Source organism: Gobio gobio (assembly GCF_949357685.1).
Source record: "Gobio gobio genome assembly, chromosome: 19".
NCBI lineage: Eukaryota > Metazoa > Chordata > Actinopteri > Cypriniformes > Gobionidae > Gobio > Gobio gobio.
In genome coordinates, this window is record NC_137112.1 from 37,978,148 (window position 1) to 37,994,381 (window position 16,234).

The following is a 16,234-nucleotide window of genomic DNA, read 5'->3' on the forward strand; positions in this document are numbered from 1 at the left end:
ATCAGATTTAATACTTCGAGTTTTTAACAAATTTGTCTTTACATATTTTACATTTCTTTTTTAACATACTGACAAATTGTGCATATCAGATGCATAGATCTCTGGTAAGATATATGGTAATTCACAGGGTTCCCACACTTTTTACGAGACAAGAGTTTGTTTTCTTTTCTTTTTTTATAATTTTGATCCAGACCAATCCAGATTTGTGACTCAAAATAATAATTCACTCACAAATCAGACAAGAGCATTTTCTAGTAAACTAGTATCCACAACATACATTTTTTATTAATTCTCATGAATTTTCGAACAATTTTAACATTCCCTGTTCCCATTTTCCAATGACCGTGGGAACCCTGCATTTAATTATTTTACAATACAACAGTGTGCCTCCATAGTTGTAAATGAGTTGTAAATGAGTACTATAATTCATACATCCTTGTCAGAGCTGAACTATCTATTGAGTTATCTAACTATCTATCAGACACCGCCCCATCTGAAGTAGACGTGTCCAATAATCCATTAATGTCCTTTTAAAAGGTTTTTGAAAATGTAATATGATCTTCCGGGACAACAGAACCATTATCCTTAATGTGTGTGAAACATTATGTGGTTTTTAATGGCTGATATCCTTGGTGAACACTATTAGAGCACCATTGTTGTTACACCAGTGAAAATACAAAGCACCACACTGTTTCAAACACTAACACAACAGTTCAGTGATTTGGGACATATGGACAGAATATAATATTTAAAAATAATAATAATAATAATAAAAGTATTCAAAGTGTAAAATCACAAAGTGTAAAAGTTCAGTGTTGCTGTTGTAGTGTCTGGTTCAAGTGCAAGTATCGATCAGATGGCTTGAGAACACCGTAAGAGAGAAAATGTGTGTAATGTGTATAATGCATGACAAAGGTAAATACGTAGCATACTTCTAATTACACAACATTTGTAACATGATATACTGTTCTGACCAAAGGCTAGGAGAAGGCCTTATTTCTTTATAAGGATGTTAAGATGGTTTCAGTCTCAGATTCTTTATAACTGCTGTACATAAGGTACACAATGCCATCTGTGGTTGAAAACAAAACAATGTCCCTCCGCAAGTAACATGCAATTTCATTTATTTTCCGTCAGTTGTGCTCTATTCTTCTGCTTAGATGAATCTGAAGGTTTGATATATAGCTATAGTTGCCTTTGACCATCATAGAGCAGCATAGATCACTGATAGTAAGAATGTCCTACAAGGCTTATATCTGGGGAAAAAAGGTAGTCTAAGCATGATAAAGAACTCTTATCTGCCAAACATTGTTTTCTTTGTAAAAATGCAATCTGGAAGCCTGGAATTTTAGCCAAATCAAACTTGAGATCTCTGAATATAAATCATTGTTACAGGCTTACCATGGTGACCGGTTTAGGCACATTTATGCAGTTTAGAGTTTTAGATGTAATGTACTGTACTATGTAAACTTAAATGAGAAAACCTCCTTAGTGCACATTTAATGATTTAAAAATAGTTTGATTTATGTTCTGAAACAAATGATTAGCTTTTGGATCTCATTATGAACTGCACCGTTAAAACCTCAAAATCCATTATTCCTTATTTTACATTTGATATGGAAAGATGCAGGGCCGTGCAGAGAGTTCTTCAGGGGCAGGGGCTCAAATGTAAAAAAGGGGCAATATGTAAATATATATATATATATATATATATATATATATATATATATATATATATATATATCCTTATGCTCATCAAGCCTGCATTTATTTAATCAAAAATACAGAAAAAAACAGTAGCCTAATATTGTGAAATTTTATTACATTATGTTCTTTTTAACTTTTTATTAATCAAAGAATCTTGAAAATAGTATCACAGTTTCAATCATTGACATTAAATCCTCATATTAGAATGATTTCTGAATGATTATGTGACACTGAAGAGTGGAGTAATGATGCTGAAAATACAGCTGTGATCACAGGAATAAATTATATTTTAAATTATTTTAAAATAGAAAAACATGATTTTAATAATATTTCACAATATTGCGGTTTTTTATCAAATAAATGCAGGCTTGGTGAACATAAGAGACTTTCATAATGCTGCATAATATTCAAAAATGGTAATATAATAAAGTCCTTTCACGTCACCATTTCTCCAGCCTACACTTCATATAATAGGCCTGTATGAGCCGGTGGCACTTGGTTTTTGTTAACTTTGATAGTTTCATGAAATGGTAAACGGAGTATCAATATACATAAATACAAGTGAATTTAACACTACTTACCATTAATGCGACGTTTGCTGCTGCTGCTGCTGTGGTTTTGTGCAGGGATTTGTTTGTTGTCTGTTAAAATCCATTTTGTCAGTGATGCAATTTATAAAATGAGACAAACCGCAGGAAATTGTTCCACAAACGTTAGTTCTTCTGTCCATGTAATTTTCAACCGATTTATGAATAAGAACAGAAAATGACCGCTTCACTTCACATCGCCCAATGGAATTTGAACTTGCTTTGCCAGATCACGATTGGTTGGTGTATATACATGACAAACGGGCATTGGTGAATTGTGTAATACTTTAAAATATATAATATATAGATTTGTAATTAAATCAACACATTAGCTCTGATTATGGATGAAAAAAAAAATTGGTTTACTTTTTTCCCGTGAGGCCACACACTCTCTGAAAGGACCATATTTGGCTCGAGAGCCGCTTCCGAACAGAGGAAAATCAGCTGTCAATCAAAACGCACGCGATCCATAGCAACGCGTTATGGCAACGCCTCAACAGAAATTGTCCGACTTTTGAGCCGTTCGTTACTATTGTATACATTGTCATGTTATAATAATCACATTTATTTAGTTTTGTTGACCACGATATTATCATTGATATTTGTCTGAGAGGGGCACTTTTGATTCATTTTGAAAAAGGGCAGGGGCTCGAGCACCCAAAGCCCCCCCCTCTGCACGTGCCTGGAAAGATGATGTGCTGAATTCTTAGAGTAACTTGGCTCTGTATTTCATTGATTCTGTAAAATGTTACAATATATGACAAAATCATAGATGATTCCCTAGCAACATGTAAAAATCAATAAAACTGTGCAAATGAAGACTTGTCTGAAAAAGCTCATCCCAAAATGAAAATTATGTCATGTACTCATCCTCATGTTGTTCCATGACTTTCTTTCTTTTGTGGATTAACATAAAATACAATTTTAAAAAGAATAATAAAATAAAAATTAAATCAACTTTTTGAGAAATGTCTCAAAATATATTCTTTTATAACAACATGAGGGTGAGAAAACAATGACAGAATTTTCATTTTTAGGTGAATATCCCTTTAAATGAAAGCCCAGGATTGAAAAAAAGGTCAACTGCTATCGAAAATCATTTTGACTCGTTCTTCAGTTTGCCTTTTCTGATTCTGACAAGTCAAAATAATCTTTGTGGAAATTGACAGCATGCTACATATGCTGTTGACAGAGCTTAACTTGCATTAAACCCACAATGTTATTCCATGGTTTTTTTTGTGTTCACAAAGTAGAAGTGTGTTCAACATCATCCATCCTCTTCCCCTGGAGGGTCCCGGAGAGAGTGTCAGAGTCCAGCAGCTCAACAATATTGTACGGGGCACAGTCCTCCAACCCCAGCTTACCACACATCCACCCAAAGAAGCCCTTCTCCAGGTCCCTCACCGCCAGCCACCATTCTCCAAACACCCAGGAGAGCTGGGTCACAGCGGCGTACACCCCCATACAAGCACACAGCACCATGATCAGAACCGGATATAACAGAATGAGCAAGGGACACACCGTGATCTTGTGCAGAAAGCTGCGTTCCTCATTGTAAACCAGGAAGACGTTGTACCAGGTGAGCGTTCCGTAGTAAAACGACGTGATGAAAGAGAGAAGGAAGATGAACGGGGAGCAGGAAAGGCTCCAGAGAAGAACGTGAGGGCCCTGGCTGACCCCCAGCGCGCAGGGTTTTTGCTTGGCTTCCGCGAGCCCGTCGCATTCTGCATCTAGGCGTTCTTTAGAGCGTGCCATGTCTCTCAGCTCTTTGTCAGTAAGGGTCATATAGATGTCCACCATTTGGCCTTTCCGCTTTCCTCGGGTGATGGTGCCAGTCAGGGTCACGAAACGGCTGTCAGGAGGGATATCCTCTTCTTCTGTGAATGAGACATAAATATTGAGGAGAATATTGCATTAACAACACATTCTGTCAATCGTGTGGGAAAGAAAGAGGAAATGCAATACAAAAAAAACATTGGGATGTGTTCAGTCCATGCCAGCAGACACGAAAACTGTGCCTTGAATTACACTCACTCACTAATGACTAAATACACAAATCAATCATTTATTTCATAAATAATAATACATTACATTTATATTTTTATTTATAACAAAATACACTTAAAATATACTGACAAAAACTGCAAATAATAATTTATAATTTTATAACTTATAATTTTTGACCAATTAATAATTATACACTACTGTTCAAAAGTTAGGGATCAATATTAAGAAAAAAAAATTAAACTTTTTTTTAAAGAAGTTTCATGCTCATTAATGCTACAATACATAGAACATAGAATAAAACAGTAATACTGTGAAATATTACTACAATTAAAAAAAACTTTTTCTATTTTAATATATTTTTAATTTATTCCTGTGATATCAAAGCTGAATTTTCAGCATCATTACTCCAGTCTTCAGTGTCACATGATCCTTCAGAAATTATTCTAATCTCTCTAGAAACATTTCTTATTATTTTCAATGTTGAAAACAGCTGTGCTGCTTAATTTTTTTTGCACACTGTAATACAATTTTTGTACAATTATATGATGAACAGAAATGATGGATGGACGGACGGACGGACAGATGGATGGACGGACGGATGGATGGATAAATGAATGAATGGACGGACGGATGGATGGGTGGGTGGGTGTATGGGTGGATGGATGGATGGATGAATGGATGGATGGATGAATGGATGGACGGATGGATGGATGGACGGACGGGTGGATGGATGGGTGTTTGTATGGATGGACGGATGGACTCACTGACCCAAAACTTTTAAATAGTAGTATAAAAAAAAGTACAAATGTTTCTACTTTTTCCAAGATGGAAAATATATAATATATAATTTCCTGATATTGCAAAGTTGTCCTATCTGTCTGTAAAAAAACTGTTAACCTGAAGATTATAAAGCAATATGTAGATAATTGACATAAAATGATCAGTGAAGATACAGTAAAGATAAAATCATGTAATATTTAATATGAGCACAATTACTCATGGTCTCAATCTGGTGTATTCTGGATAGAAATCACATTATATAGAGCTGGAGCCATCATCTATTTTAACCCATAACAGTAAACAAACAAATGTCAAATTTCACTGCACTTGCACAAACACCACAATACAGTTGGCCCCTAGATATCATATTTTCACCTTCATCGAGTGGAGGACTAAAGGTTCCATCCACATTCGCAGAGGTGCCCTCCCCAGCATCATCATCCTCCAGGTCAGAGCGGTAGATGATCTCTTTCTTTTTCTTCTTCTTCTTCCTCCGAGTGCTGGTTCCCTCCTCCTCTGCTGATCTCTGGAGCGTGTTCACTGGGGTCTCCTCTGTCCCAATCACTCCCTCCAGCTCCAAACCACTGATGTCTCCAGATGCCCCTTCACTCATCATCACTATGGACTCGGCAAGATTCCTCTATGATGTCAGTGTGCAGCTGGACACACCTGCTTGGTGTGTCAATCACCCTTTTAAGATGTTGCCTTCTAGTATGAAAGGAAAAATCACAACAGCCTGCTGTTATATATAATGTTACTTTGTTTTTCGTTACATTACATAGCATTTTAGGAGCTGGCACCATTCATATCTAGTCACACCCCACGCTTACTATCTGTTTATGATTCACACAATACTGATGGGATAATACACGGTTCTTACCTTGAATAAATCCCCAAGCAAAGCATGCAGAGGTCGATTGCTTAATATATTCAGTTTATCATTCGCGAGTGCTCACCACGTGTTACATTGTAGCGCTTGGTTTATTTTTTTCGGACAGTGCCACACCGGACAACGCATCCCCCCTCACGCCGATAATGCCATTGTTGGGCCAATCAGCGACGCGCGCAGCGCTCAGTGCGCATGCTCGCGTCTGCGGCGCTCTGCCTAGCAACCGGCACTCCTCAGGGAGACTCAATTTTTAAATATGTTCCGAGGAAGATGCCAGCAAAACCGATTCATCATTCATTCCCCCTGACAATGTTCTTTAAAAAGAGTATGCCCACCCTTTTAATAAAAGCACGAATTTATATTGAAACACAAGCACGTACACTACCATGTTTGGATAGCACTCATTCACTATTTCACCACTTTATTTAGATGGTGATCAACTTTTGTCGTGCTATTGAGTACTATGCACTAGCTGCTAGCTTGGCCATTTATTAAGAAATATTTAAAATATGTCTAAATATGTTTTCTTGGGGACACTGCTTCAATTGGTAATGCATTTGTTGTTCTTAAGTATTCCTTAAATTACATTTTTATTTTTGTATTTTGTAATATCACTTTAATTAGCAAAAGTCAACATCGTCCTCAAGGATGGTGACATATTTGGTGGGTATTTCTGTGAAAACAACAAAACGGTTAAAACGTCCTGTTCATTTTAATCAAACAATTGTTTATCATTTTAATTTCTGAAAGTCTGTTATTTAAGTTTTTATGTTATCAGATAAAAAGCTTAGGCTATTCATAACAGAAATGACCCAGCAAAACTAATGCAATTGGGTTGTTGACGTGACATGGCATTTTCAATGTCACACAAGATAAAAATGAATATAATTATTAGTATTGTCATTTAATATGCAATAAATGGTTAAACATTTCTTTGTCTTACATGGACCTGTTGATATAAAAACTGTGGTCTTTAGAGTTTATACATTTTTGAGCCAAATCTCAAAATTGTCTTATTGTGTGACTGTCTCCAGCATGGTTCATAATTCAATATTTGTTTAGTTCTCACCGAAGCTCTCTCTATTTTGCTGTAGATCATTAAACTGTTACGCTGCCTCATCAGTTTCATGAGGTGCCTTCATGCACAAACGCTGCCTTACAAGTCATTGTCTGATAAGGCAGTTGAGGCAACAAGTCAGCTGCCTAGGTTTTCGGACGCAGCCATTTTGTCACTGAAAACCATGTCCTCTGGTGTGACATCATATCCTGATTTTAAATCGGGCAATTCCACAGTCAAGTTTAATGTGAAGCCCATGACATGCGCACATTGTAAGTTTTTGTCTCAGAATTGTTCAAATATTAACTTTTTTCCAACCACTATAAAAGTGTTCATTTCTGTTGTCCTTTGGTGTTGTCCACCCCTATATTCTTAATTCGGTCTGTCACGCTATAGGACACATTTCAGTAAAAATGTTGAAAAAAAACAGTTAAAATATTGACAAAGTTAGTGACCCCTTATATTTTATCAAACATCAGTCTTCACACTACATGCATTTTGTTCTTCAAAAGTGGTGTTTTACAAAAAACATTTTTACAGCTTATTTGGCAACTACCCAATTGCTTAATATTAAAAACAATACATTACATATTTGTAATCTCAAAGTGACACTTGATACATGTTCTTTTTAGAAGATTACAAATGTTATACTGGCTTTAATATCATACTATTACACATATTTACATTGATTAAACAGTTCTTTGAGAACTATTAGAGTTGAATTATGCAATGATAAATTCAGTGAGCATCACTCAAAGGCCACAGTCGAGACGTGTTGCAATTCCAAGCAAAAAAACAAAACAAAAACATTTGCTCCACCCACGCTGTGATGAAGAGCAGCTGTTTGACAGTCTAGGCTGGTTTTGTTATGATTCACAGCTTGGATTTGGTCATGTTCATGATTTCTCTCAGTGTGTCTGTATTTTCTCCCTCTGGAGCTGGAGGCCAGGCACTGTGGTCTGATCAGAGAGACACATACAGAAACAGAAAGCATTTGTATACTCAAATGGAAAGAGTCAACATCCGTCACTTATTTCGAAACAAATACAGCATGAGTTATGCTCTCATCCGGCTCGAACATGGGTACCTGGGATATCCCACACAGAATGATAGAGGCTCTGTCCTGCATCGACCTTCAGGGTTGCTCCACTAATGTAGCTGGCAGCCGGAGACAGCAGGAAACATACAGCTGGTGATATCTGATAGAAATAAATATATCAATATTTGATTTATTATTATCTATATTACATATTAAGGACTTGAGCAGAACAAACATTAATTTCAATCTCAGATTATTTAAACACTAACACACACACACACACACACACACACACACACACACACACACACACACACACACACACACACACACACACACACACACACACACACACACACACACACACACACACACACACACACACACACACACACACACACACACACACACACACACACACACACACACACACACACACACACACACACACACACACACACACACACACACACACACACACACACACACACACACACACACACACACAGATATAGATATAGATATATAGTATATTGCTGCAGTAATTATATTCTGATCTCTGATCCTTTGATTAGTTTCTACTATTTCAACATCATGATAAGTTATAAGATACCTCCTCAGGAACGCCAAGTCTTTTGGCCGGACTTAATGGCACTGACATCTTAAACAAAGTAGGACCATATTCTTTGTAGTTTTCCATTGCAGTTTTGGATATGATAGTTCCCTACAGTCAAGAAACACAAAAACAAAAATTCACACACATGGTTTCTGTGATAAAATTCAACAGGGTTCATACACATTTCTACCAATACATTTTCATTACTTTTTCGGCAAATATTGACCTAACGTTCCGTGAAACGTCTGTGTATACATGTAAAATAAGAATAAAAATTTCAAATCATAGCATATCATAACTAGATAAAATGCTGTCTGACCCTCAGAACTCCAATTTCTAATTTATGTTGGTGCAAGATGATGTTTTATCTTCTTTTCATCAGTTTATTTTTTATTTATGTGGCTGTTTTGTTTGACTGTGGGTATATTCATGCAATGTCGTAATTACCGCAATTACGTGATTTCAACTCGCTCGTGTCTTCCTAGAGCTCGTAATTACAGCTTGTAACCCAGCGAACAATTTTTGGTTCCCAGAATTTAAAGGTTTGTTTTTGGTTAGCCAGGTAAGTTTTCCTAACGAAAATAGAACATATTTTTTGCTTTGTAGAACGTTACTGTAGCATTCCCCTAATGTTCTCCTCTAACATTCCCCTAATGTTTTATTCTAACATTCCCCTATACTCTAATGTTCCCCTAACATCATATTCTAATGTCCCCCTAATGTTTCCCTCTAACGTTCCCCTAATGTTATATTCTAACGTTCCCTTAACATCATCCTCAAACATTCCCTAATGTTATATTTAAACATTCCCCTAACATTCTAACGTTCCCCTGTTATACTCTAACATTCCCCTAACGTTATATTCTAACATTCCCCTGACGTCATCTAACCTTCCCCTAATGTTATCCTCTAATGTTCCCCTAACATCATATTCTAACGTTCTCATAACGTTATATTCTAACGTATATTGCAGTTGAATTAGAATTGCATTATTTACATATAATAAAAACATGTTATTTAGTAAAAACTTAGGCCATAATATGGAAACTTTTTCAGGCAAGACAATGCTATTTTTGAACATTTAATTAGCTTATATTTACATTGAATAACCAGGATTAGACAATTAAACAATAAGAAGTAATATCATTCAAACAGTTCAACCTCATTTTAGAAGAGACTACACAAATACAGTAGATGCTTTCAAATTGTTTCCAAAACTGGCACTAACCGGCGCCACAGAGTTGACCCGGACCCCACTATCAGCCCACTCAATGGCCAGGCTCTTGGTCAGGTTGTCCACTGCAGCTCTGGCCGCTCCTGTGTGCCTGTCATAAAAAAGTCTGGCAGTTTAAATATAGCTTTGAAAGGAGAGCAAATGCATTACCATGAGAGGATGAATTTTTAACCAGCCATTAAATGTAAAGTAATACACAATATTTCCTATTAACCAATATTTTTACCAACTCACGCCATTCCAGGGAAACCCTTCCACATGTCCGCAATGATGTTCACAATCACACCTCCATTATCTTTCATCCATGCATTGTATGCTACGAATCAAGAGCAAAAGTTGTCTGAGAGTAGCTCTGGAAGTAGTATGCATAATTGTCAACATGTCAATTCATTATTTAGTTAGAAACAAGGCTTACAATTTACACATACAATCACAACAAATACACTCTTAAAAACAAATGTTCTTATTGGAATCTGCTGTATGGTTCCACAAAGCACCTTCAACATCCATGGAACCTTTCTATTGCACAAAAGGTTCTTTATAGTGAAAAAAGGGTTCTTTAGTTTATTAAAATGTTCTTCACACTAAGAAAAAAATATGGTTCTGGTAACTTTATTTTAGGGTTCAGTTCTCGCATTAACTAGTTATTACTAGGATATTGTCTGTTTATTAGTACTTATAAAGCACATATTAAGGCCTTATTCTGCAAGTTCTTATTCTACATCCCTTAATGAGTCTTATGAGTCTATTGAGGCAAAAGTCATAGTTAATAGTGAATATGTGTTCCCATACTAACTAGAGATGCTCCGATCAGCATTTTTGGGGCCGATCACCGATTACCAAGATCATGATCTGCCGATTGCCGATCACTGCCGATCACAGAATGGAAGGGGAATGGCAATCTTTTATTTATAATCTTGCAGAGTTTGCACCATTTGTAGAAATGAAACTAACTCTAATTAACTCAAGATCAAGATCTTGAAGAACCACCAAGTGTTTATTTTAGAAAATGAGATAACTTAAGGCTACTGTAGGCCATCTTTCCCAAATAAATGTATATAATAAATGTATATAATTATCTCACCTAAATATTTCATCATGCAGTGCATTTTTGTTTTTAAAAACAATTTTTCAGGTAGGTCTAACATTAGTATTGAGGTAAGAAATACTAAAGACATTTAATAAGAAATCAAATGTAAAATGTCTTCCCTGAATAAATTAAATTAGATTAATCCTTACACTTAAGGTTGCAAAAGTTAGTCATTCAAGAGCAGTGAGTGTCATAAAGGTTCATCAAACACCACAAGACAAAGAGAAACTCAGAGACAGCAGCAGTTTATTCGACAGCTGTCACTTTAAGAGTGAACACGGATACGGTTACAGTTGCACAAACGTTCACTCGCGAGTCACGACGGGGTTTACGTGCATACTCGCCAAGACGGTCATTTAGTACATACATTTGTGTGTATCTGACCATTTTTTAGCGCAATTTGTACTCGCAAGCTTTTTGTGAGATGTGTGTGTGTGTGTGTGTGTGTCTCTCCAGACCGTGCGTGCGAGTGCTACGCGGTTTGAACACTGGCAAGACTTAAAAATAAATGCAAATGATAAACTTTAGTGACGATGCGACACTGCCTCGATTGTGCAAAGTGGCAAATCCTGTGTCAACTGTGCAGCTCGATTTTAGTGCAGATGCGATGCGCTGATGTGAAGCCATTTGAGTATTTTGAAAGGGAGAGAGAGAGCGCGCACGCGGTGATTCACGCGCGCTGTTTGTGAACTTACGTCTCAGAAAGTTTTCAAATGACTGCGTAAATTATTTAATGTAGAAATATGAATTGTACCTCACCTTCAGCATTATAATTATTTTACCCGCGCTGGAAAGAGAATGAGACGGTGTCGCTGCATGTCATGCCCTCGCTCTCACGGCAGGTGCGGGTTTTATGTGTCGTCAGCATACGATCGGTTCATGAGATCGGCCTTTTTGGAGACCGCCGATCAATCATCCCAAAGCGATTATCGTCCGATCGAGATCGGTTGCCGATCAATTGGAGCACCCCTAAGACTAACGTTAATTGAAAGGTTCTTAACAAACAAAAAAATGCTTTAAACTTTTTTCTAAATTAGCTTACTAAAGAAATGAAACGAAATATAACTACTTTGACATTAAAAACAAAACTGAACTATTTTAATGGCTGCAACGATGTGTAGGCCTAAAAAGGGAGGATACAAAAATAAAATAAAAATCACAGGACTCTGGCCGATAGTTTTGGTAAGCTGTCGGACACGGCCGGGCTAGGGCCTCAGCGTCTAGGGCCAAGGCCGGGCTATAGGGCCTAGATTTGAGGCCCATGCAGGTCTCTAAGACTAACTACAATTAAAAAACTTGTAACGGGCGTCTCAGCACATCAGCAGCAGCAGTCAGATCATATTCTTCACGAGAGCGAGGAGCTAAATTACAAGATGATCGCAGAATATTTGGTTTCAAAGCGATGTAAAAGCACCTATTTAAGGGAGTATGTCCTTGTACTGTTTTGTTGCTATGTTTTTCATTAAGAATAATAGCTAATGAACCCACAATTCAAGCAACCCGCCCCTGAATTGGCAAAACGAAAGTAAAAGGTGCACGGCTGCATGCAATCAGATGCGCAGTGCACAAGCACAGCAATGAGGGAAACGGTGAGGTATTCCCCCAGAAAAACCTCTGGGTTTCTCCCCCAGAAAATTTTTTCACCGTCACATCCCTAACGTGTAAAAAGGATAATACATTCTGATTCTATTATTCTATTTTCCACAATGTCAAACGAACGCAGTTTAACCCAAAATGCAAGCTCAGACATGGCTTCTGCCATAAGCTTGTGCAGTTGTGCGCTCTGCTGCAGGGAACACTAAGAAGAAGCAAATATATTTATTATGTATAACGAGGCTATTAAAAATGGCTTGGCTATAAGATAATTGAAAAAAGTATTGTATTTTATAGTGATTTACTGTAAACATATGCAAGCGCGAATGAGAGCCGAGCGGGATGCCAGGTGTTCGTGGAAAAAAACAACAACGAATATTCAAATCACAAATTTGAAAATCGAATACCAACCCATCAAACGAATATTCGAATATTCTGGTCCAGCCCTACAGGTTTGGAACAACTTGAGAGAGATTTAAATTTTTGGGTTAACTATCCCTTTAAGAGTGAAGCTGATGGCTAAACTGTTTGTCTCTAGTTTCACATTTAATGTCGAACCTTCTTTGCAGCATAAGAACGTTCCGTTGAGGTTGGTGTCAATCACAGCATTCCAGCCTTTTGCACTCATCATGTTCACTGGGCTGGAAAACTGCCCACCTCCATTATTCACCAAAAAGTCGATCCTCCCATGGAGCTTCAGGGTGGAAGCCATCAGGTTCTTCACCTGTTAAAAATGAGAGCTGAATAATATATTTTCTCTGTAGAGTCACAGCACTTTATAATCCGATTCAAACACTCGCGCGATCTAAATGACAACGATTCACCTGTGCCAACTAAACCTTTGACAAAATCACATTCAGGTCTGCGTTGGCACTTCTGAGAGAGCAGTTGTTATGTCTAGGTATGAAACCGCTTCAATCACGATCTTTTTGAACCACACAATATTGTTACAAATATTCAAATTATCACAGAAGTACTGAGATAAAAGTTATAGTTCTGATATAAACACTTATGTCTATGGTAGTAGCGATTCAAAAGTGGGCTAATCGCCTATTGAAAATAACTTGGCGCTTCAAATAACGAATGTATCAATTACATTCGACAAGTGACTGTTCAAAAAATATCATTGAATCATTAATTCAAGAGATTCGTTCAAAAATGCTGATTCATCCAGAAATGAAACAAGTGAAGCATTTCTGGGCAAGTCATTGAATCATTGATTAAGTTTTAAAAATTTGAATGAAACATTTTTAAATAGACTGCAGCAATTCATATTTTGCCTAGTTAATTACATGTTATTTTGTTTAGTCTGTTCAGAATCATGGAAGAATTGTGATTTCTATTTGAAACAAAACAATTGTGATTCTCAATTTAATCATTTAACTCAACCAGATGTCCCCAGCAAAAAAAAAAAAAAAAAAGATTTTGATTTATTTTCTGGTGAAATATACATAAATGGAGAAGAAAGCAAAAATATTAAATGTCATGGATAAATATTTACGGAGTAATCCACTATATTATAGAGGGGGATCAAAATGACCATTTTCACCTGTGATTTTGAGCCAAATCACAGGGGGGTAAAAATTACATTAGAAAGTTGACATTTTATTGAGATTGCTAGGTTTATTAGTTAAATCGGTTGACTTTAGCAATCTGTGTTACATTATATGCCAACGTATATCCCATATTTTTAAGGCCCTGTATAATTGCCAGAGATAAAGGGACTTCAATGTGGCTCCATGAGTAAACTGTTAAATTGTACATAGGTCAAAAACCAAACTTGTGCCATTTTACATATAGCTTATATGTTTTCCTTTTAAAGAGGAATGTCTGAATAACAAATTATGTTGAAACTAGAATTTTTTTTTCTTCCCTTTATTAAAACAAATGCATAGACCATTCTTGTCTATGTAACATAAACATTGTTTTTCTCCCCAAGTAAATTGGCACCAAATCTCAGAGGAAAATTGTCATTTTGACCCCCTCTACAAAATAGTGGATTACTCAGTAAATACACACCCATGACATTTAATATTTTGGATTTCATCACTATTTATGTTTGTCTTCAGAAAAAATATGAAGAACAAAAACAAATTGAGCCAGGGCATTTTCCGGAATTTGGTTGATTTGACACAAAACTATACTGCTATTATCTATAAACAGCAATGGCCAGTAACCAGAATTTGTCCTATACCGAAAACAAAGACTTCTTAGGCATGAAGTCAATGAATAAATAAATGTTCATGAGACTGTCACCTCTTCTTCATTCCGGATGTTGCACTGTAGAGGGGTCACTTTAGCTGGACTGGATGGGGGGATTTTTTGTGTCAGCTCTTCAGCTGCTGACTCCAGACGCTCAAGCTTTCTGGATGATATGACCACATTGCATCCTACAACATGGGTGGCATTTGAGACACACACATATACACACTATACATATACATACACATAATAAAACTAGTATTACGTTCTATACGGTAGTATTAAAATACATAGGAAATGTGAGGAACATATATTGAGTGTGTTACGGTACTTGTGTGCATGATAATAAAACTTATCAGAAGTTATGACTTTCGTGTCGTCCTCCATTATAAAGGTTACCGTTGTACCTAATAAACAACAGAACAAAACAAAAATTTGTGGCAAAAACATGGAAATAATTCGTGTTTTTATGCTATTGTTTATGTCAGTGTCGTTGTGGGTTTTGGTTCTTTTTGGTGTTGTAGTCTGAAATAACAGAATTCATTTGGCGAAGTGATATGGAACTGTGATGCGGTCAAGACCTGCCTGGAACTACTAGAGCCATGCGCTTCTCTGAAAATAATTGGACACCGTAGAATGTTCGTCAGCCAATCAGATTCAAGCATTCAACAGCCACGTAGTATAATGAGTATACGTGCAAGACTATTTAAGGCAACCCCATTGTTTTATTAAAGTTTTACAGAGGGATTGTTCCTTCCTATATGATTTTTTTTTAACATTATAGATTCCTAAAAACACTAAAAACATTTTCTGTTCCAAAATATGTTACACTATGCATTTCTTAAATGGAAATTATGATCTAAAAACATCAAACACGTTGCATTGGTAATAGTTAAATTGGTGATTGGTGAAGAGGAAAAAATTATATTTTGTAAATTATTGACTTGATTGCTGTGTTGCTCAATTTCTGGACTAAAGTTCACGGTTATTCAACGCATTCTGATCTAAAGACAATGACAAATCCATCTGTAAAACTAGTAAAAGCGTACCTAACTGTAAGAGCTCAGAAGTAATAGCTTTTCCAATCCCAGTCCCGCCTCCCGTCACGATTGCAACTTTGTGATTGAAAAGACCTGCTTTAAAAACACTGGACGCTGCCATGATTTCTGAGACAGACGGCCTGTGAAGCAAGACTTAAACATTTTTAAAATAAAAGTCCCCTTCCGGGTGTTGATATATATTTTTTTTATGCCAAAAATGAAAATGTTACAAGTACATAACAACAGGAACAACAATATATAAACGAAAAATATACAAACAAAATAGAGTGCCAGAGGGAAGGAAAAAAGAAAACGAAATTATACACGGTTAAACATTGAAAGCAATCTTTTACTTTTCAAAGATTTTTTGTTTTTTATGCCCATCAAAGACAA

General features: G+C 36.4%; 2 protein-coding genes across 2 annotated transcripts; both read right to left on the reverse strand.

Annotated features, from left to right (window-relative positions):
- Window positions 1–3,536: 3,536 nt before the first annotated feature.
- On the reverse strand, window positions 3,537–6,151 carry tmem169a (transmembrane protein 169a; the record flags this gene model as incomplete). The annotated part of the gene is made up of 3 exons (XM_079844104.1): window positions 5,962–6,151; window positions 5,457–5,789; window positions 3,537–4,171 (listed from the first exon to the last, which is right to left on the reverse strand). The coding sequence occupies exons 2-3, from the start codon at window positions 5,695–5,697 to the stop codon at window positions 3,537–3,539; spliced, it is 876 nt and encodes a 291-aa protein (XP_079700230.1). The 5' UTR covers window positions 5,698–5,789; window positions 5,962–6,151.
- A 712-nt stretch (window positions 6,152–6,863) lies between these two features.
- On the reverse strand, window positions 6,864–16,012 carry pecr (peroxisomal trans-2-enoyl-CoA reductase). Its single transcript, XM_079844137.1, has 8 exons — window positions 15,851–16,012; window positions 14,856–14,989; window positions 13,158–13,323; window positions 10,151–10,232; window positions 9,911–10,007; window positions 8,680–8,790; window positions 8,115–8,226; window positions 6,864–7,986 (listed from the first exon to the last, which is right to left on the reverse strand). The coding sequence occupies exons 1-8, from the start codon at window positions 15,960–15,962 to the stop codon at window positions 7,901–7,903; spliced, it is 900 nt and encodes a 299-aa protein (XP_079700263.1). The 5' UTR covers window positions 15,963–16,012; the 3' UTR covers window positions 6,864–7,900.
- Window positions 16,013–16,234: the final 222 nt, after the last annotated feature.